At 54.3% G+C, this 21,215-nt stretch overlaps 6 protein-coding genes across 6 annotated transcripts; 4 read left to right on the forward strand and 2 right to left on the reverse strand.

Annotated features, from left to right (window-relative positions):
- Positions 1 to 294: 294 nt before the first annotated feature.
- On the forward strand, positions 295 to 3,967 carry CTRU02_212762 (uncharacterized protein; the record flags this gene model as incomplete). Its single annotated transcript, XM_070205907.1, has 3 exons — positions 295 to 1,683; positions 1,946 to 3,131; positions 3,156 to 3,967. 3 exons carry the CDS (start codon positions 295 to 297, stop codon positions 3,965 to 3,967), a joined length of 3,387 nt encoding a protein of 1,128 aa, XP_070060300.1.
- A 1,056-nt stretch (positions 3,968 to 5,023) lies between these two features.
- Positions 5,024 to 6,104, forward strand: CTRU02_212763 (tRNA 2'-phosphotransferase 1; the record flags this gene model as incomplete). The annotated part of the gene is made up of 2 exons (XM_036723400.2): positions 5,024 to 5,251; positions 5,445 to 6,104. 2 exons carry the CDS (start codon positions 5,024 to 5,026, stop codon positions 6,102 to 6,104), a joined length of 888 nt encoding a protein of 295 aa, XP_036584676.2.
- A 289-nt stretch (positions 6,105 to 6,393) lies between these two features.
- On the reverse strand, positions 6,394 to 7,698 carry CTRU02_212764 (uncharacterized protein; the record flags this gene model as incomplete). The annotated part of the gene is made up of 2 exons (XM_036723399.1): positions 6,394 to 7,301; positions 7,485 to 7,698. The coding sequence occupies 2 exons, from the start codon at positions 7,696 to 7,698 to the stop codon at positions 6,394 to 6,396; spliced, it is 1,122 nt and encodes a 373-aa protein (XP_036584675.1).
- Positions 7,699 to 8,324: 626 nt separating this feature from the next.
- On the reverse strand, positions 8,325 to 9,308 carry CTRU02_212765 (rRNA-processing protein efg1; the record flags this gene model as incomplete). The annotated part of the gene is made up of 2 exons (XM_036723398.1): positions 8,325 to 8,884; positions 8,951 to 9,308. The coding sequence occupies 2 exons, from the start codon at positions 9,306 to 9,308 to the stop codon at positions 8,325 to 8,327; spliced, it is 918 nt and encodes a 305-aa protein (XP_036584674.1).
- A 582-nt stretch (positions 9,309 to 9,890) lies between these two features.
- CTRU02_212766 (WD repeat-containing protein) lies at positions 9,891 to 13,238 on the forward strand (the record flags this gene model as incomplete). The annotated part of the gene is made up of 5 exons (XM_036723397.1): positions 9,891 to 10,470; positions 10,526 to 11,155; positions 11,206 to 11,775; positions 11,822 to 11,914; positions 11,965 to 13,238. The coding sequence occupies 5 exons, from the start codon at positions 9,891 to 9,893 to the stop codon at positions 13,236 to 13,238; spliced, it is 3,147 nt and encodes a 1,048-aa protein (XP_036584673.1).
- Positions 13,239 to 14,539: 1,301 nt separating this feature from the next.
- On the forward strand, positions 14,540 to 16,152 carry CTRU02_212767 (phosphoglycerate mutase; the record flags this gene model as incomplete). The annotated part of the gene is made up of 4 exons (XM_070205908.1): positions 14,540 to 14,575; positions 14,928 to 15,603; positions 15,690 to 15,792; positions 16,008 to 16,152. 4 exons carry the CDS (start codon positions 14,540 to 14,542, stop codon positions 16,150 to 16,152), a joined length of 960 nt encoding a protein of 319 aa, XP_070060301.1.
- Between the last annotated feature and the right edge of the window lie 5,063 nt (positions 16,153 to 21,215).

The raw sequence follows: 21,215 nt of genomic DNA on the forward strand, positions 1-21,215 counted from the left end.
AAACAACCCCGGCCACAAAAAAAAGGATAACGGTGTTATCAACGACTGAACAAGTGCTAACGCACACACCACTCAGTGTCACTTGAACCACCAATCGATTTGGGTCAGTGGATTCCACTTTGACAAGCTTCAACTGGTGGACTGGGGTTGGTTAGAGACAGAGCGAAAAGGGTCCCCCCAGCACAGCCAGCGCGCAGAGGGAGGATAGGAGACGAAAAAAAAAAAAAGCACAAGCCCTGGCTCGACGCGAAGCTGCGACCGAAGCGAATGAGAGCGGATTCCAGAGACGCGAACATGGCTATGGCCAGTTTCGAACCTGCGGGCCATGCCCCGACATTGAATCCCACATTGTCTTCTTCTGCTTCAGCATCCGCATCCGCGTCTGCGTCCGCGTCCCCTTCTTCCTCACTATCTTCGCAAAGCGTTGCTTTTCAGACCTCGTCCGCCTCTGCGACGTCCCCAGTAACTTCGCCCAATTCGCCCTACCATACGCACCGCCAGAACCACAACTCCTCTAAACTTCCGGCCTTTCGATTCGCCGACTACAAACACCAATCCCCACGCCTAGCGCTCCCCTCACTGCTGCAGCACATCCCGCCCTCGCCTGTATCGCCTAAATCGGTTTCTAACGGAAACGACCCTGCCGCCGTTACTGACATTGGTATTGGCATCACCACTGGCACTGCCGTTGACACTGCCACCGGCGCTGTCCCTGCTGCCACCCCGACAGTCGTAACAACAACGTCAGACCTGCACCAGCAGCCACACCAGGACCACAACTCGCCCGACACCACCAGCCCAAGCCAAAACACCCGCCCGACCTCCCTCCGGCTTCAACACGATCGCCGACCGTCCCACCGCCAGCTTTCCCCCCGAATTTCGAGCCCTATTGACGAGTTACCCGAACCGCCACCGAGATTGAGTCCGCGATCGCGAGCATCGACATATCAGATCGCCTCGCAATCCGCCCCTGCAACCCCAGCCGTCTCACACAAGCGGCCCGCTTCTTTCCCCGACTCTCCCGTCATCGTCCAGGCCTTGAACGTCGGCGAAACTGCAGAGCCCAAGACATCTGCCCCTACTAGACCTCACATCGTCAAGGCGGCTACATCTCGATCCCGCGAGTCGAATGCCGTCGATGTCGGATCGCCGCCTGTAAACGCTCATCAAAACAAACAGTCTGACGCAAGCGACGACGCCGCTCCACCCCCAGCGGACAAAACAACAAAGGACTGGGCCCACGGCCAGCGTGAGCTGCTTCTACCAAAAACGCTGCAGACTTCAAGCCCGACAGATGAGAAACGAAAGTCCGTAACGTCGCGACCGCCCATTTCTTTCAAAGCCCCCGCCAGCAGCACCCCAGCCGCTTCTGTTCGCGTGGCTCCCATCCGATCATTTCGATCTTCCGGGTCCCGTCGAAGTCTGGGACTCGATAGCAGCACATCTACCATGCGGTCTTTCGACTTTGGCGATGAATTCGCAGACTCAAATCAACGCGACCGCGCCTTGCGCGCCCTCGAAGGCAGGATTGACGATGACTTCATGCGAATGACGCCGCCGCACTCGGCTAACCCAACGGACGCTGACGACACGACTGGTGACGTCTTTATGAAAATCGCGAGGCAGGAGCCAACACGTCGCGGTTCGACAGACGTTGCGCCAGCGGAAGAGTCAAGTGCCATTGTAAGTTTTAACCCCCATCATGTCCGCGTTGTTGTTTCGGGATGTTATTTAGTGTCATTCGGACGACCGTGCCCTGTGATGGACAGTGTCTGTTCGCCGACATTCCCAGCCATCTGCCCATATTTTTAGTCGATTATCTCGCTCTCGCTGTCTTTGCCCATGCCACTCCCCATTTGAATCTCCTAGCCCAGCGCCATTAGCGCGACTTCATTTCTTTCAGGACACGGCGACGCTAGCCGTGGCGCCCTTGATGCGAAGATAGAGTTTTGCTATGGATCACCGTAACCTGGCTGACAAGAACAAACAGGCACGTGTTACCAGATTCTCCCACCGCCGCCCCCTCTCGGCAGCTGTCCCATTGTCTTATCACCCGACTTCCCCGCCCCAACTCAGTCGCCGGCTTTCCGACCAGCAAGAGACGTCCAAGAAGCGTGCACGACAATCAGAAGACGAGAGTGCTCCTGAACCCATGGCTCGCGCGTTGGCGTACCGCCCCAGTCTGACTCGAGACCGCCCTTCCTCGGTTCACCCTGGAGAGGACTTAAATCGCTCCAAGACTTTCAACTCTGGTCCGCGCTCTGCCTCCTCTGCAAACACGCCTCGTTCCTTCACTTTTCAAGAATCATCAGACACGTCGCCTTACGGACGGAGACGACCATCCCTAACAGACAGCAACACGGGTTTCTCTGCTCGCAGCCTGTCATACAGACAGTCTAATCTTTCATACGGTCAAACGCGCACCTACAACTCTTCGCCATTGGTACCAAAAACAGTAGAAACGCCGCGTACCGAAACAAACCACGACGCTGGTAATGGAGTAGAGGGCACAGAGTCGACGGCAACGGCATCGACAACAGCCCCATCCACAGTCTGGGACGAGCTTGACGATCTTAAATCGCGAATCCACCGTTTGGAACTGACGGGCAAGCTGCCCGCCACATCAGGTGCTGCAATGTCTCGAGCGTCCGATGAACGGCCGCCCACAGCGACCAACACCACAATGTCTACTTCTCCGAAGAGAACTTCCGGCAGTAATCATCCCAATGGGGACGCCATTAGCACTACTTCGTCACAGCGTGAAACCCAACAACCGATTCTTCTTTCCGCAGTCAACAAATCCAAACCCTTCCTCAGCGAAGAAGTAGCACGAGCTCTGGAGACGGCAGCAACGGAAGCACTGGCGCTTGCTAACATGATGGGCACTGCGGGCCAGCCGGGCCCGATATCGAGCGGAGCCAGCAGCATCGGGATTGGAACCAACTTGACGGATCGGCAACTGCGACGCAAGGCCGACAGCATTTGCCGGAGTCTGACCGATTTGGTGCTGGTCCTCAGTGAGGAATCAGCACGGGACAAGACACTCCAAATCAACGTGCCCGCTTCCAAGGATGTGACAGCAACGGCCCCATCGACACCCACTGTGACCAAGACATTCACAGCCGGTGGAGGATCGGCAGTCTTGGGAGTGGCAGCTTCACGGCGACCTAGTGTGACGGACCAGCAGGTCCTCCCGAAGCCAAATGCTGTTACCAGCCCTAGGGCTTTGTCAAAGTACGAGGAGAGACGCAACACCATACTTAATTCGAGCGCTCTACCTAGTCCTAGGTTTGCCCTACCGCCCGGCACGATACCGTCTACACCAGGAGACGGCAACAAGACCGCGCATCGTAAATCATCTCTGTTCATCGGTCGCACTCGCCGTGCAGTAACAGAGGAACCTGAAGATGGACGGAGATCATCATTGCTACTGAGAACCCGACGAGCAGGTACCGAAGAGCCTGAGGAGTCGCGCGAGGTTGTTCGTCAAGAACCTGGTCGCCAGACCTCCCTGCTTCGAACTCGCCGAGGGACCATTGGCGAGGACGATGAAGAATCGTCCCGGTTCCGTGCCCCCTCGCGGGCCGCCACCGAATTGCAGACACCAGCTCGCGCTGTGTCGCACACCTATCACTCCAGCACCGCGGCAAACGAAGTCGCATCTCCTGCCTCATCTGCCTTACCCCGTAGACGGTTCGGAGCATCGACACTCACCTCACGTTTGGTCGCACCCTCTACGCCATCTCTTACAACACGTCGGTATCTGGAAAGAACCCCAGAACGTGACGCACCCAGCTCAGCTGAGAAGCCTGAAGAACGCGCGCAAACGACGATTGCGCAGCCGCGGCATTTTTCTCTCACTCATACGTCCTTGTTGAACAGGGCGAGCAGTATAAGCCGCAGAGCAAACCGCGACAGCACGATAACGAATACATCGACTGCTGCTCAAGCGGGCAGCTATCGATAACGTCTTGACGATTGACACCCACACGGATGGATGAATGTACCATTAACTATTTTTTTTCTCATGCTGGCGTCGTTCTTGTTTGGCATATGTTATATCGCATGGGTTCGGCACTTGTCACTTTGTACTTGTATGACAACCATGACGGACGGCCGGTTGACTGTTGGACACGCCTCCTCGTTGGGAAGGTTGGGAGCATTGTATATCGAGAAATCCATAAGGAGAAACAAAACGTTAGGGATAGGGGCCTGAAGCCCCAATACGTGGCCAATGTCAGACCATTGACATGTGCATCTGGCTATACGGCGGACGTTGACGCCGTTTTGATCAAAGGTGTTTGGGTTTGTTCCGGAACAGGGGAGGCTAGTTTTTTTTATTTTTTAAAAAAAGTTAATGTCTGATTTACTCATTTTCCCAACATGGCGCTGCGTGAGATGTGTATGAATGGAGCGATCGGACGCGCCAATTGAGTTTTAGTCACTTGCGACGGGGCCGCTGTCAATTATTTTCGGCGGAGCTGTCACGGTTTGTTCCACGATCTTTGACGTCTTAGACTCGGATCCGTGCGGATCAAAAGTAAAAGATTTATTTTCCGAGTTGGTACGGATTTGGCCTCGCTGACAAGTTGACTCACCGGCAACGAACGTGCCTGGTGCGAGACGTGAAGTGAAGTGAGAGGGGGTGGTGAGTGATGAGCCAGCCAGTCACTGCCATATGAGTTTTTTCAGCGGGGAGGGGCCTAACCCAATTGCGTTTTCCCCCTCCGACGTTCACTCCAACTCTCATCCCCCCCGTCCGTCATATAACTAACTACACAACATCTCATCGACTTTCATGAAGACCGGCGCGTCAAGAATTTTAAGAATCTCCACTCCCAAATCAGTGATACCGGCGTCTGCACCGCGAGCATATATCTTTTCGGCAACCTTTGCCAGCCAAGCAGCTCAGCCCAAAACCGGGAATAAGCGACCGGCTGCTGGTACCTTCCAACATAGTCTTACACCACCACCACCACCAATCCCACGGCCGTCTACATCACCTGCCTCGAAGGAATCAAAAATGGCCGATGCTTTTGACGAGACTACCGCGGGGACACTCGAAGACAGGGCGCAACAGGGGCGCAAAGGCGGGGCCGGGGGCCGCAAGGGCGGACGTGGCGGCGGCGGCGGCGGCGGACAGAACAGAGAAGTTCTTGTGTCAAAGGCGCTTTCGCGGCTTCTGAGGCATCAGGCTGAGAACGCGGGGATCACGCTTGATGATGGGGGTTATGCGCCGTTGGATAAAGTGGTGAGTGTTGTCCCGCGATGAGAGTCTATTATGTGTGCGATGAGAGTTGAGGTTGTGAGATGAGGATGAGCGGTCTCCATCTCGGGCTTGTGAAATGGGCGTTCGCAAGGCGGCGATTTGACAACTCAAGTTGTTTGATTCGCCTTTCGAATTTTCAGATTTTCAAGGGACTCGGCGCTAACATAAGCACCAGCTTGCCTACGGTCCCATCCGATCTCTCAAAGTAACCTTCGCGGATATCCATTCCGCCGTCTCGACATCGGACAAGCAGCGCTTCGCGCTGAAGCCAAATGAGACCACCAACCCCTCCTTGGACGAGACGTCCGTGGACCCGTCGCACTGGCTCATCCGCGCAAACCAGGGCCACAGCATCAAGCTCGACTCGGCGTCCCTCCTTACCCCAATAACTCCTGAGAACGTGCCGGAAACAGTCGTACACGGGACGTACTTTGCGTTCTGGAAGCAGATTGAAGAATCTGGTGGCCTGAAACGAATGGGGCGGAACCATGTGCATTTCGCGACCGGTCTGCCTACGGACGAGAAGGGCGTCATTAGCGGGATGAGGAAAGACGCCGAGCTTCTGGTGTATGTTGACGTCGCCAGGGCGCTGAAGGAGGAGGGCCTAAAGTGGTGGATTAGCGAGAACGGCGTTGTGCTCACGGAGGGAGACGAGGAGGGCGTGGTGCCGAGTAGGCTTTTTAAGGAGGTCAGGGGACGGGATGAGGCGCTCGTTGGGACGTTGTGGAGTGACGGGGAGAAGATTGCGGACTTGCCTGAGGGCCTGAAGATGAGGGCTCCTCCTGGGAAGGGAGGTAGAGGAGGCAGGGGCGGTAGGAGGGGTGGTCGGTCGTGATTTGTTGTACTAGATCCCCGCGTCTAGTCTGACTACCTAGCTACGCAGAGTATAGAAGATTTGGGAAAGGAAACATGAAGAATCACGTCACGATTTTGTGCTTCTGTTTGGTTTACGGAGTGCCTTCGAGTATGTGACTGCCGTGTCTATTACTTCTCTTCCCTTGTTTATTTATGCGCTTGTCTTCATTGACTAGTAAAATACTCTCATAAAAACCACTTGTTGAATCCCATATATGGTATAAAAATGCTTTGCACCCTCTTATTTTCTCGACGGTAAATTTGATGGCCTATGCTTCAAGTATGGCCTTCTTTTCCTGGCCCCTTTTCTTCTGCTGAGCTAGCAGCCAGTCCAGAATCAACTCTGCCATCTTTTCTTTTGTAGCCTTTTTCGTATAGATCCCTCTCACAGTCCCTATATCTTCGGGGACAACTGGGCTGTTGTCAAAGTATGCTGTGCCCTTCCATATGTTCCCGCCAGGGACCGAATCGTCTTCTCCGATGCGATAATCGGGCGCGGGAAAGCCGAGCCGGGTACAGAGGTCCGTCACGCGCTTTGTAGCGGGAACGTCTGAAGGGGATGTTGCTGCGCCTGCGCCTCCTGGGGAGGTTGCGGCGGAGGATGATGCTGTTGTTGACATCGAGTTTGAAGCGGAGGGCTTGGCAGGGGACGTCATTCGCGGCGCTTTTGCTGGTTTCTGCTTCGGGGAAGACGGCGGCTGCCGTGGACTGGGCTCTGAGAATGCTATGTAAGATTCCGGCTCGGTGGGCGACGTCTCCTGCTTTATGCTGCTCAAGTCGTGTGTGACTAACGTGGGAGGCGAGCTCGGAGGAGACCGCTTCCTTGTCGGAACGGACGCCAGCTGAGGAACAGCAGAAGTAGCCGCCCGTTCGGCGGCAGGACTGGGAAACGGCGGCGGTATCATAGGCAGATCGCCATTCCGGCGCATTAGCCCGTTCTCCATGAGCCATTCACAGGCGCATTTGGCGGCGAACTGCTTCGCGTCCTGCTTGCGGGTGAAGTCTGGGCTCAGGGAGGCACCTTCATCGATGCCGTTGCCGGCCCGGGGAAACGTGTCCCCTGTGCTGTCGAATTTGGCGAAGCATGCCCAGCGCAGCTCTGGTGCTTTTCCTAGTCTGGGGATCTGACGGGCTTCATCTGAGAAGGTGACCTTCTTTTCGCGGACTTGGAGGAAGTCTAAGTTCCTAGTCAGTTCGGCTTATGGCCATGATGGATTCGTTGCATGTTTCGCTTTTGCTTGTCCTTGTCTGGCTTTATATATTGACGTATTATAATAGAACAAGGCCGAGACGTAGGAAAGGTGACAAGAGCAAGGATACGTATGAAAGGTTTGGTGAAATGAGTAGAGGAGGGGCTCACGGTTCAGTACACCAATCCAGTTCTCCTTGCCGATGACCGGCTCCGGACGCGGGGCCGGCTGTAGGAGTACTGCAATTGCTGAGGCCTCTACATCTGTTAACGGAGCCGGGCGGCCGTGCTGCGCTTCGTAGGCTTCTTTTTGGGCGATCCAGGCTTTGAGCGCTGGCCAGTCTACGCTTTGCGAGACGTTGCCGTTGGATGTTGAGCCTGGCATGGGGTAGATGTGAGCGTTTGAGGGCCTCAAATTGCCAGATGGAGAAATGGACAAATTTAGTAACCAGACAGTAGTTGTATGCACATTGACCAAAGTTAGCTGAGAAAAGAATTAAAAGGAAACTTAGGCGCGACCGCTGGGCCTTTATATCAGCAAATGACGATGTGTTGGGGAGATGGATTAACAAGTGTAAATACTGCGGAGAAGGCGCGGTGCCTGGCCGCCTTGCTGGCCGCGGGCTTTCATGTTGGAGGCTGACGACCTGCCTGCCTTGGGCTGACACCTTTCTCTTTGTGACGGAACTCGAAGTCAAAAGCACCCACAGCCACTGCCTTACGTCTCTGGAAGGTTGACCCCAATCATGTTTATTTGCATCATTTTTTGAGTTTTTTTTACTTGAGATAATGGGTGAAGTGGCATATGCTCATAGGGCGATTTTGGCCGATTGGCTCTTTCGCAATATGCACCACCAAGGCATCACCGTCGGTCTGCGTGATCAAGACTTGTGTTGCAAGTGATTATGAACCTATGTTTCATTTTACACGTATCCCGTGAAATTCTTAGGGGTATACAAATGACGACCGAAAACGCTCAACACCAAAACTTTTTTTGTTTCCGCGCCTGAATCACTCAAAGAAACCTGTGCCATCATCCTCGTCCTCGTCCTGCTGCGCCGGAGCCTGCCACTTCCGTGCCTTTCCTTCAGACTTCCAGTTCACTGCCCTGTCCTTGTGATGGTGGTGGTGCTGCTCTGCTGGGAAGCTAGCCTTGGCCTTGTTGATCTTGGGAATGTTCTTCTTCGCCGGTCGGCCTGGCGCAGCACCGGTATCTGTCGGCGACTTGCGGTCTCGTAACCTGTATAGCGCCGTCTCACCTCCGGGGAGCGTCTTCTCGATTGTCGCCCACATCTTGGGTCTCTCAGCGTGGAGCGCGCGCAAGGCCTTGGGCTGCTTGAAGGGCTGCTCCTCCGACTTTTCGTCCGTCTTCGTGTCGTCGGCATTGCCGTCCTTGTCCTTGTTGGGATACAAACTCTCGTAGCGCTCCATTAGGGGGAAGAAACGGGCATAGGCGACGTCAACTTCAGCCACGTGCGCCTCAGCTTCGAGCCGCTTCTTCTCCTCCTCGTCGGTTGACTGTGCGATCTTCTTACGGAGCTGCTTGAGGAGTCTTTCCGCCTTTTTCCGTTCTAGTGGTTTCAGAGTTAGCTGAGATACTCGTAGGGTTCTTGCTGGAGGCATGAGACAAAACTTACCAAAGAACCGAACCATGTGGTACTTTTGAATCATATGGCTCCTCTTCTTCTTGAAGTCGTGCTCTCCCACCCTCTCCTGCAGTGCCTCCAGTTCCTGCTCCAGATCATTTCGCACCGTAGCCGGCAGTTCCTTGCCGCTCTGCAACAACCTCCTAATTGTACGCGCTCGTGTCTTATTCCATGCCGTCGTGCCCTCCTTGGCCTTGTGCTTTTTCTTCGTGGCACCAGGACCGGTTCTGGACCGCTTCGTCGCAGGCTGGCCGCCATTTTCAGAGGTCGCCGGGGAGTCATGGCGCTGGTCGGAGACTTCCTGCATCGCGACGTCCGATACCTCGGAGTGAGATCGTTTTGCGCCCATTTTTGTGGTTGTGGCTGTATGTGCCGTAGATTGACGACAAATTACAGGGTTCGGCGTATGGCTGGGATGGAGGGAAAGTAGACGATGGCTTCGCCCGTCTTGGTTCAAAAATTTGGTTATCGGTCGCCTGGATGTTGCCGACCCCACCGGGAATTGCTTATCAGTTCCATTTGGGACTAGCGCATGAACTGAGCCGCTTAGGCCAATGACGGACCCCAATTACAACGGCTCACTGAGCTGCAAGCGAAGCTGTACCTGCCGCCCAAGCTCAGTGAGTTCAGATAGACATCTTCGACTCGACACTCACGACAGCATCTCGTCTTTCAATAGCTTTTTTTCTTAGAAAGTCCTGACGAAACAGTGAAGAAGAATATCAAACTGCTCAAATATATAGCCATCGACGACATTGTATTACCCCTTCTCATAAGGGCTGGCGATCTCATCCGCTCATCGGTCTCATTCAACTTGTGTGTCCCCGCCTGAAGGATCTCAGCAATTCGGCCTCCCACTGAGTCGACGTGGCGTGGAAACTGAATAAAATTGCCATAAAGCCACGCCAAAGTGCAGGCGCATGCGGCCGCCATGGACCGCCCGGAGCCTGGTTTGATAAAATGGTCCCAGATCCCGGGCTACGATAGCTTCATCCATATCAATCTGCAACACCGCGTCGTGCAGCTCTACGAGCCCAATGGCCTAGCTCAAAGGAGCAAGTTTGAGTACACAAGGTTGTCAAAGCACGATGACTTCCCGACGCTCACTACCTATGACTGGTCACCCAGCGTACCGGGCCTATTGGCTGTCGGCACCCAGACTGGCGTTGTCAACTTGCTGAGGATGGACGACAACTCCAACGCCTACATTGAACTTGGTCTGAAAATGACACGCACCTGTCAGGCGGTTGCGTTCAATACCGAAGGTCTTCTGGCAGTTGGCTTGGATCGCGTGCGCATGGATCAGTGCCTCCACATCTGGGACGTCAATCGTCTGTCGTCGATGAACAAGTCTACCAAGGGTTTCTCCAAGGACATGCACTCCTTTACGGACCCCACCTATCGACTAGAGCCCAGTGTCTCAGTGTCGAGCGTCAAATTCTTTGAAGACAACCCCAAGACGTTGGTTGTTGGAATTAAAGCTCAGGGCCTCCGCATCCATGACCTGCGTGGTAGGTCTCGGTGTCTGCTTCGCTGTATGATTGTTTGCTGACATGGGTGATACAGAAGCGGGAAGCGTGGTCACATTCCAGACCAAGTGCAATAACAACCTGGCAATAGACTATGCCGATCAAAACTACTTTGCTTCGTCCGCGTTAGACCAACCGGGTATCATGGTATGGGATCGTCGGGCAACGTCTCGCCCAGTAGCTTCGCACTCTTACCTCGGCGCTGTCGATGAGGACGAGCTCCCATGGGGCGGCGCTCTCAGACTCGACAAAGTTGTAGACTCAGATGACGACCTGTCGTTGAGTGAGAGTAAACACTCGATCGTGCGATCTTTGCGGTACTGCCGGGACCATCGTGGACTCCTGGCCGTTCTATCGCGCACTGGTCAATTGAAGGTCTTGAAGACGAACAAGGAAATAACGTCTCGAGATATGGCTCTCGAAGGAAGCCCGGAACTTCTTGAAGTTCACAAGTCGTACGACATGGACGTGCAATACGGTGACAGTGGCAAGAAGAACGACCGAATTGTCTCGTTCGACTGGGTTACACTAGACACGCCCCTATTGCAGCCTCGCCTGGTGGTTCTTCGTGCCAATGGCACGTTCGAGATTCTTGAACAGCCTTCTTACACCTCTGACTATCTCTACAAGCTTACACCGTGGCAACCGCCCTACCGTGGCTTAGAAGGTACGTTTTTAAACCCCCACTGGGAAGGACAGTGTTCTAACATGACAAAGAGGGCGGACCATATCATAGCGTCATGGAGTTTGAACCGTCGCAGTGCTCCGAAATGCTGGGACCGTTGTTTGTCGAAGAGGCGCTTTCGGACATTGCCATATTCGGTCCCAACAAAGTCGATGTTCAGGCTATTGTCGACAAGACGTTGCAAGCGAGGTGTTCGGCAGCAGACCTGGACAGCAAACTCGTGGGCAATATAGACCGGTCACCACCATCCCTCGACAAGTCGAAAACAGTAGCAGAGCGTATGCGAGCTTTGAGATCGAACCTAAAGGAAAAGGCAAAAGAGTCAGAAACAAATAGCGTTGAAAGCTCAGCTTTGGAAGAGTCGGTCAGCTCCCTTGCTCAGCTCTCCCTTTCCAAGGACGGCCCTGTTTCTTGTCGCCACATGCATGAATCACTTCTCGCGTTACCCCTGAAAGCTCAAAGCTTGTCCACTGAGGCACAGTGTCTTCTGGACCATGTGATGCTCCTGAGGGCCAAGGAGAAATACCTGTTTGATTGCAATGTCAACCGGTCCGTGGTTTCTGACGACCCGTGGCTACGATACATGTGGGATTGGATCGCAGGTTAGTGAATACATCTTCCTGAAAAATCACAGCTAACGGTGAAAAGATGCGGAGGATGCCGCCAACGATGGAGGCATGAAACTATCTCCGCTGGACTTGAGCTACATGGGTGTCTGTACCATATGGTGCAATGATCTAGGTACGTGTTTACTATACAGTGACGCGACCGTCTTTCCTAATATGAAATAGGTCAAAAGCCCTCATCGAGATTACCGGAGGCTTCTCCCATGCCCGAGATAACCCTCTGGGAGAAATGCATCGGTAGCATCTGCAAGAGGCGCAAACTGCCAAAGTACGAGGGCACGCAGACTAAAAAGCCATTCCACAGGCAACTATGCCTGGATATTTGCGGATGGGGAGACACGGCAGCACACGAGGCGAGAGGGGCTACGCATGACCCAGGCACGGACTACCCTACGACAACACATACTATGGCGGCAGCTCGAGCCTTGTTCAAGGGCGACACGCAAGAGGCGATCCGTATTTTGAAGACAGCCAGCGTGACGCATCCGGAGCTGCTGTTTGTATCGCTCGCGTTGCAACTCATTGGAAAGAGTGATAACAAGCTCAGCAAGGAGCAGCTGGACTTTGACGAAGCAGTGGCCTCGAAGACGGACCCATACCTCAGGGCGATATCATCTCTTATTGCCACTGGGGATTGGTTTGCCATTGCAAATCAAAAGTCTCTGCCTCTCACGGACCGCGCTTACGTCGCCGTCAGAAACTTCGACGACGACCAGCTTACCAAATGGCTTCACGAACAGGTTTCCATGGCAGTAGACACAGGCGACATCGAGGGAATCGTTCTCACGGGTATCACGGATAAGCTGGTGGACATATTCGCCAAGTATGTTGAAAAGTTCAGCGACTTTCAGACGGCGACGCTGGTCATGTCGATATGCGCGCCGCGATATATTGACGACTACCGATGTCTGGCCTGGAGGAATGCCTACCGGGCGTATCTCCAACGGCACAAGGCCTTCCTTCAACGAACCAAATTCGAAGTCGAGAGCACGAAGAAGAGCAAACGCGGGGGACGTCCTACGATTAAGCCGCCGTCACGGCAAATTGCGCTTCGATGCGTCTACTGTGATGCCGAGACGTCTCTCGCGGGGCAAGGGGGAGCTGGGTCAGGACCGCCGCTTGGAGCGCCGGACTCGCGGAACCCTCTAATGGCGACGAGCATCAATGCAGGGATCAGCTGCCCGAATTGCGGGCGTCATCTTCCGCGTTGCGTTGTGTGCCTGGAAGTCGTGGGCGTCCCAAGGTCGGACCGTCCAGAGCTGAACGGCGAGCCTGAGATATGGACGGCGGCCAACTTCCCAACGTTTTGCTTGAAGTGCGAGCACGTACTTCACCTGGACCACGCCCGGATGTGGTTCACCAGACACGTCGAGTGTCCTGTGCCCGAGTGTCGTTGCAGATGCAATTTCAGGGCGAATCCGGAGCTGAGTTACCACTAATGACGGGAGGAGGCGGGGGGGAAGGGGGGGGGGGGGTTCTGGCTCGGGTTGTCTATTGAGTGGACGTGGGCGTGGACACGAGGACGAGGCGGCCGACAGCTTATCTGCCCAACTGTGCTGGATGAGCTGGCTTTCTAGTTTCCATGGGAATACTTTATGACATGATTATGTGTATGCGCTGCAGAGTCACTGTTCCCCGGGGCGGGAGGGTGTCACGGAGATTTGCAAGCCGGCCCCTACCTGCATCACGCATTGTACCGTCAAAGTACCTCCTCCCCCCCTGTTTTGTTACAAAAATAATGAGTCGAAAAAAAGAAGCTTGAGAAAGCTGAATGGATTGAATTGGTAACTGGCAGAACCGAGAAGGCTGGCTAGCACTTAGGTACCTGAGAATGAGGTGAGTGAGAGAGTGAGAGTGGGCCGTCATATTCTGGTCCCGAGGTGCAGATTGATCGATCACCTGCACTATTCCAGGTTGCGGGGATCTTGACCGGTCGCTGGAATACTACGTGGAGGTTACCGGATTCATCCCGTTACAGGTTCCCGGTCAAGTGGCCTGCTTACCAGCTTACGAGCCCGAGATGTAATTTGTGCTGGGTCGAGTCGCATTGCGGGCGGTTTAGGTGTGTGTGTGTGTGTGTGTGTGTGTGTGTGTTTGGCAGGAGGAGTGGCCTTCCCACCACCCTGCTCATTGCCATGAGGCGCTGAAGGATGGGGCCCCACTTGGCGTAATCACGGTGCACTGGGTGTCCTTCCGCGGGGAGGTATTCCCAAGGTATTCCCACATCCAGGCCGGCTTCCCCCCCCCTCTGCTTATCGAGCAACTACGAGTACGGATACCACTTGAGTTAGTATACTAGGTGACTAGTAGGCAGGAGCAGACCAGTAGCCGTGGTTGCCCGTTCCCTTTTGCCTCGGTAGGGTAACTGCAGGTTGGCTGGAGACACCACACGGGGAACTGGTCCGGGCTTCAGGCACCCACCTTTGGTCACAACCACTCTTAGTTGAACGACATCTTCAACCAACCGTCACAGGGGTCTCTCCCACCCCCTCCTCTCAAACTTCTCCTCTTCACATCCTATCCATTTTCCCAGTTTAGTTTCTCATCCCAGCCCGAGAACCAACACGGACGGCACAGAAAAAAAAAAGACAAGACCAGAAACGACAAGCACGCTACCAATTAGTGTACGGAGACTCTCCAGGACCCATCCTCACACCCCCCCCTGACCATTCTCGCTTTCTGTCCTCTCACAATCATCCAGTCCAGCCGGGGTTCACTGCAGTTTGCGAAGCCCGCCGTCATGTCATTGCAAGTAATCTACATTACCCGCCATGGAGTAAGTCTTGGTCCTCGCTTCTCGTCACCTCCTTTCTTCGTATCAGGCTCTGTCCCCGTCCCCGTCCCCGTCCCGTCCCCGTCCGCGACTCCGCTCTGGTCCCAAAAGTCCCAATGAGGATCGAGGGTGACGGGCTAGGTCAGATTCCTTCTTCGCAACACCAGCACCCTTCGCTTCGCGACTTGAACCACGATACCCTAGCCCTAGTTTGATTTTGGTCCTCGACCTTGACCATGTTTAGGTCCTAGTGGTGTGGGTGTCTGTCGTAGGCGCTGGCCGCTGGGCCACTTGGGTGTATTTGTCTTGTTAAGCTTGCCGGAATCAATCTGACAGTAATCTTGGCACCCACCAGTTCCGGTCCAACTGGCTTGTCGACCCTGCAACGGGCAGTTACACGGCGTCCATACCATCCCCTACAGGAATTCCATCGGATCCGGCCCTGACAGCACACGGCGTCGACCAGGCTAAGGAACTGGGCGCTCACCTCATGACCGTTGACCCTCCCATTGAAGCCGTCTATTCCAGTCCTTACTATCGTTGTCTCCAAACCATCACACCTTTCGTGTCTCTTAAGGAGGATGAGCTCAGACGCCTCGGCGAAAAAGCCGCAGGAGCTGAGAGTGATGCTGCCGTTATTCGTCCCGAGCATGGCCTCTGCGAATGGTATGGGGCCGCCCCGTTTGAGCATCCGACGCCGGCTTCGCCGGAAGTGTTGAAGCCCATGTTCCGTCACTACGACGAGACGTATCAGAGCCGTGTGTTTCCCGCCCGCAACGGCGAGACAATCGACCAATTGCACGACCGCCTCGCAGCCGCTGTTCAAGCCATAATTGAGCAATGCGACGCCCAGGGCAAGCGCGCTGTAGTTCTCTGTTCGCACGCAGCATCAATCATTGCCCTTGGCCGAGTGCTTACCGGGGTCATGCCCGAGACCATTGACGCGGAAGACTTCCGAGCCTTCACCTGCGGCTTGAGTGTGTACCGGAGAAAATCGCCGTCCGCTTGGGAACGAGCGTCAGGAACCGATGGTAGGATCAGTCCCCTACGTCACTATCAGTTAACGAGCTTTTCGATTAACAACCAACAGGTCCTGGTCCTGGTCATGGCGCTGGGGCCGACAGCAACTCTTGGAGAAATGGCCGTGGAGTTGGAGGTGGGTGGGCTTGTGAGCTCAACAGTGATTGCAGCTTCTTGAGTGGAGGCGAAGAGAGGGGATGGTAAGATGGAATTCTCGCTTCCCGTCATGATTCTACCAATAAGCGATCTCGGACTCAGTCACCCATGCTACTGTCCAGTGTCCACTGGCTGGTTGGTGTGTGTGAGAGAGAATGGCGCCGCCCCTCCCCCCCCCCATCACTTTCTTTTCCCCCTTCGTCAAGAACTCTGTCAAGCCTGTTTCCCTTCAGAAAGCTGACGCACCAATTATCTACAGGAAATTCTCAGGTGATGAATCGTTTTCCGCGGCCGAGAAATCGTCGCAGGTGGACGCTGGCGTAGCACTGGGCGTGGTGGTGGAAGGAAAAGTAAGACCTGACAAGGCACCCTCCTACAGACCTGCAGGTCATCATCGCCTCTAGGGACAGGTTTATTGGCGGCGCGCTTCGTCATTTTCATTGCTTTTTTTCAGAGGAGAGGATTAGGTCTTCGCTCTAAGGGTCGAGGCTGCGACAGGTTCGAGTCGCCGGCGACCTGACCAGAAACCGATCCGCACCACCTGCCTTGCGGCCGATACACAATGGCAGCTAATGCCGGATAGACTTGCCTAGCTGCTGCGGGATGCATCATTTGCATGTCTTTGGCACGCACTGGGTAGCATCAAATCTGCGAGCCAGTCAACGCAGCGGCTAGCCCCGAATCCATGACAGACAGACCCCTGTCGTTTTCATCTTCCAGCTGCCACACCATTTCATTGCTCCTAAATCCTACTTCAACAGTCTTCTGTGGCCTCATGAAATATTGCTCTCCAGCACATTTACTGTCTGACGAAATGCAAGCTCCTCCCCCCTTTCTTTCGCAACCGGATGGCTTTCGACCAAGACTGGTGGCCTTGAATGAAGAACCAATTTCGTATCAGAAGCATGTGTCATGAGCACATGCACGACGACTGACGTGCTCGTATCTTGCGTCTCGCCGCTCCCGCTGCCCTGGTGGCTCGATCCCTTGACACCTTAGCTCCCGAAAAGGACGACCAAGTCCCTCGCGGGGCTCACTGGCGAATGTTCAATCGGCTGATTTCTCATCACAGTGCAGCTCAACAGCAAGCAAGCATCCGCGCTTACCCGTCATTTCTCAGTATCGCTCATTACTGGGCCCATATTTGAGCCCCAGGAGATCCGCATACAGAAAGAAAGCCGCGACGAAGAAACGAGAGCCAGATCTGGTGTGACGCTATGCTGAAGAAAAGAGACCCTGGCACAGCTGTGCCGCGGGTGTGCTTCTCCACCCAACAGGCCTCCTCCAGTGTGGCACGAGGTGTTGAAAATGCCTTCAAGGGGGAGGCAAAAATAAACAATCAAAGGGGGCAAAAACTAACGACTCATCACGCTAATATTCCCCTCGGACTTATGGTAAGCTCTTTGGTTTTGAGCAGCTTTTGAGATCCCCTTCGCCTGGGAGCTTGACGGAGTGGCAACCTCGGATCCGATCGGTGCCAGATGCGTCTTCCGAACTAGGTCGCCAGGTGTCTTTGCCGAAACCCTAGTAATAATCTTCGACTCTGTCTCGATCATCTCCCTCCCTAGCGGTGAAGGTTGACACTATTTGACTCAGATGCTCAACGACGAGTTCCTGTTGAGATGGCAAATACAGGGGGCGTGCCAACAGTGGGGATGAGGTTCAAGCAGCGCAACACCATCGTTTTGCCAAGCTGCAGTCTATGAGGAGCTCATGATCATCTCAATTATGTCAAAAGAGCGGTGGCCGTAAGCAGCCATACGCAACCGGTAGGCGGAGGGTCGGATACGTGCTCACCGTTCTTCTCAAGAGAGAGGGCCTCGCCATGGACCAGGCCTCGAGCATCCGTCTTGACATGTGTACAACGGGGGATGGCAGATTTGACTAATATACATGTGCCTCTCACAGGGAAAGGAAAGTACAGCCTTGGGCCTCCTGCAGAGTAGATGACCGTGGAGGGGCGTGTGTGGCCTCTACCAACCTCACTCCAGCCTCAGGGTGCGACGGATGGCGGAATATGGAAGAGACGATTGCTTAATTGGGCGGCATGCTTCTGTCGATCACGTCGACAAGCTGGCGGGGAGCTTGTCTGTTTCGGATCTCTACCACAGGCATTAACCCAAGGAGACATGCAGATAGGTTCTAAAAGGAAGTCCAGAAAAAGAACTACGGATGGCCATACAAATGCAGGGCGAAGCTTTTTGGGTGGTAATATTGACAACAGCGCAGCCGCTCTGGCACGAGTATCTGCAGTTGTCAAAGTTGGGCAACTCGAAGATAATGCGCTGGCCATGAATGAGGCCGAAGACGGCCGCCCAATGATCCCCTTTTCGGTTCGTACCAAATCGGCACGTAACGGTATCCCCTAGGACGATTGGGAGGAAACCTCGTGGCTTGCGTTCCGTTGACAACATTTTCTTGCCGGTTACAGCAAGTGATTTGCGTTGAGGCATTCAACGCGGGGTGGCACAGAGTTAACCAAACAATGAGCAAGCAACTCAAGTTATAAGTCAGTGGGGAAAAGGGGGCGATTGCAAAGGAGATCTCGCTTCAGAATGCGTGTGTTGCGTCGAGCGATTCGCTGCAAAGGAGAGATTGCGAGATTAGGAACGCCAGATGATCGAGGTTTGCAGAAACCAACATACGAGAGGCGGTTCAAGGTGGTCCAACCACGACTAAATAACGACAAGGGTATGGTACAGATACTTTGGACTCAAGAAGCCTTTTTTGCATCACCGCTCGTCAGAGCGGTAAAGGAGACGGCGGCCAACCGAAGGAGAGAGAAAAAAAAGAAACAAGTAATTGCATCGTGGCGAACGCTCCTGCACCTCATACTCGCCCAGCCATCGTCGCGTGGCTTTGGCAAAGGGAGGGTGATCCCTGAATGTAGCAGCGCGCGCTTGAGGTGGCTTTGAGGTAAATTAGTGAAGAGTCCAGACGAAGCAGGGCACCTGTTTAGAAATGGAAGAAGAAATCTGGGGTTCGTTGTCCAGACGGTGAGTCGGCGACAGGCTCGATGGCGCAGGCAGGCGAAGGCGGAGAGCGGCGGATAGTGAGTCCACAAGCCCACAAGAAGGCCGTTAGATATGCTTCTTGTGTGTGGTGTGGAGAGTAGGGGTTGGGCTCGGTTCCGCCATCCGTCACCTAGCCATCGAAATCTGCGGCGGCGAGCGCTTTCTTATTCCTGAGACTCGAATCATGTTGGAAATCCAGATGCGCTCATGGTGACCTTGGGCAAATTACGGTACAACGGACTGCAGCCAAGGAACACCCCTCCCCCCCTTGTCCAGGACAACCTAACCGTACCCAACCTTGTCAACGTTGGCCTTGCAGAGAGATTCCCACCACCTCTTCATCAGCTTACCACCCTCGTCGGGCGGTCCCCGCAGCAATCGAACGGACGGTCGAGGGCCCAGGCAGAACGGCGGCCCCACAAACCGTCTTCCTAAATCCTTGACAGACGGCGGTAAGGCGGCTGCAGTCGACGACTACCGCGTGGCCATCCATCGGCGGCCATTTATCGATCCCCTCCATCAGCGGGACCGATATGTGTCTCTCTCTCAAATCAGAAATGTATCTCAGACAGAAACCTGAATTATTACGAGAGGGGGTTGTCTGCGAGATTTGGGTTTGCAGCTATGCATGTCTGTGTGTGTGTGTGTGTGGAGAGAGAAGAAAAAGAGACGTTGAGAGAGGAGAGGAAATGAGAGAGAGAGGCGGGGGGCGGCCAAAGAGAGGGCGTTCCATTCCGCAGCGAGCGCGATGCAGAATCACACCGACTCTAACACTGGGGAAACAGGTCACGCTCTCGCTGCAAACACATGCGGTAGCGACTGGGAGGCATCCAGAACGTGATGGTATCGTAATTATGCGACTGACAATCATCACTGGCATGGTCCGTTTTGTTATACCGGCGACAACAACAACAGTTGCAACATGTTGGGCAAACTGGACAGGCATTAATACTTTGTGCACATTGAAGGCCAGGGCCACCTTCTATTATTGTTGTTATTATTACGCTCGCTTCCAGAATTCCGGGACAGCGATACTCCAACCAGATTATGACATTCATCTTCGACTAGGCTTGGGGGGCCACCCCCCAGAAAGAGCCAATAGCAACATCATGTTGGTCCAACAGCAAATGAGACTTGGGGTAGCACAAGGCAGAACAAAAGCACACAGCACAACATGATATACATGCCATGTCTACCTTTCCTAGGCCTGCTGGCCACCCCTGGCCTGCTACTCTCCAGCTCGCTCTCACCTCGCCCTCATCACACCTGCAGACACACGCATCCCCCTTCTGGGGCTGGCGTATCCCCACCATTACAATCACACCCATGGCGTCCCCAGTCGATACCTAGTTGTTCGTTATTCGTTTCTGCTACGTCCGCAAGACAGTGGACCTCGCAGCTCGGCCCCGGGCGACTACGACCTCACGCACCAGTTGTGACGCGCAGCTCGATCTAAGACTAGCGCCCTCGGAGGAGAATATCGACTGTGCAGCAGTCCCGAATACCACCACCACCACCACCACCACCACTGCCTGCTGAACAGTGTTCACTATCCGTCCTTTCATTATGCACCGTCATCTCGACTATTTCGAACAAGTCGACTGTGTTAACTCTCCCTTGCAAACCTGCAGACCCCCCCGACCTGCGGGCGCTGGTCCTTCTATTCACTCTGGATTCCCACGCCTCCCCGTCTCGTAGTCTCGCAGCCTTTTTTTTTTTTTTTTTTTCCCTCTCTCTCTTGCTTGCATGCCTTGCTCTTCATCCCCGTCCTCGTCATTCCCAAACAGGCCAGAGCCTTGTTTGCTACCCGCCCCCCATGCCCACCCATTCATAAGTAGGTGGCGCACCCGAAGGTATTTTCGTAAGGAAACGCAATGCACAATGCAGAAGGGGGGAGATGGATGGCCTATCTTGACCGGGGTCGTGTCCCCAGAGGAGGGGCACTCGGCGCCAGCCTAGGACTCGACAGATTGGGCGACATGCAGGATACATATTATGGATCTACCCTTTGGCCTGCGTCTGCACACTGTCTAGTACCGAAGAATAAGAAACGGCTTTTCGCTGTCAAGAAGCCTCCAGGCGGAGCCCGATCTCCCTGGGCCCTTGCTTAGAGCTACAGCCATAACCTGGTCTTCAATCCTCAACCCCCGTCCCCGAACCAGGGTCTTGGCTAGCTTTTCTTTCCTAGGAGGAATAAAAAAACGTATAACAGAGACATAGATCCATCACGGACACGGGAACTTGATAATCAGGGTCTGACCCGTTGTCGATGACTCGTCTCGTCTCTCCCAACCCGATCAACCACATACCTCGCCCCCAAAGTCCTTCACCATTCTTCATCGATAAGATCTCCGCAAGTGCCAGGCCATTCTTTCTGTCCTCGGCTTTTGTGTCTTTGATCACATAGTATTCCTCTTCGACACTCCAGAGACTCATCAACAATATCAGACAAC

Source organism: Colletotrichum truncatum (genome assembly GCF_014235925.2).
Source record: "Colletotrichum truncatum strain CMES1059 chromosome Unknown Contig_0009, whole genome shotgun sequence".
Classification (NCBI taxonomy): Eukaryota; Fungi; Ascomycota; class Sordariomycetes; order Glomerellales; family Glomerellaceae; genus Colletotrichum; species Colletotrichum truncatum.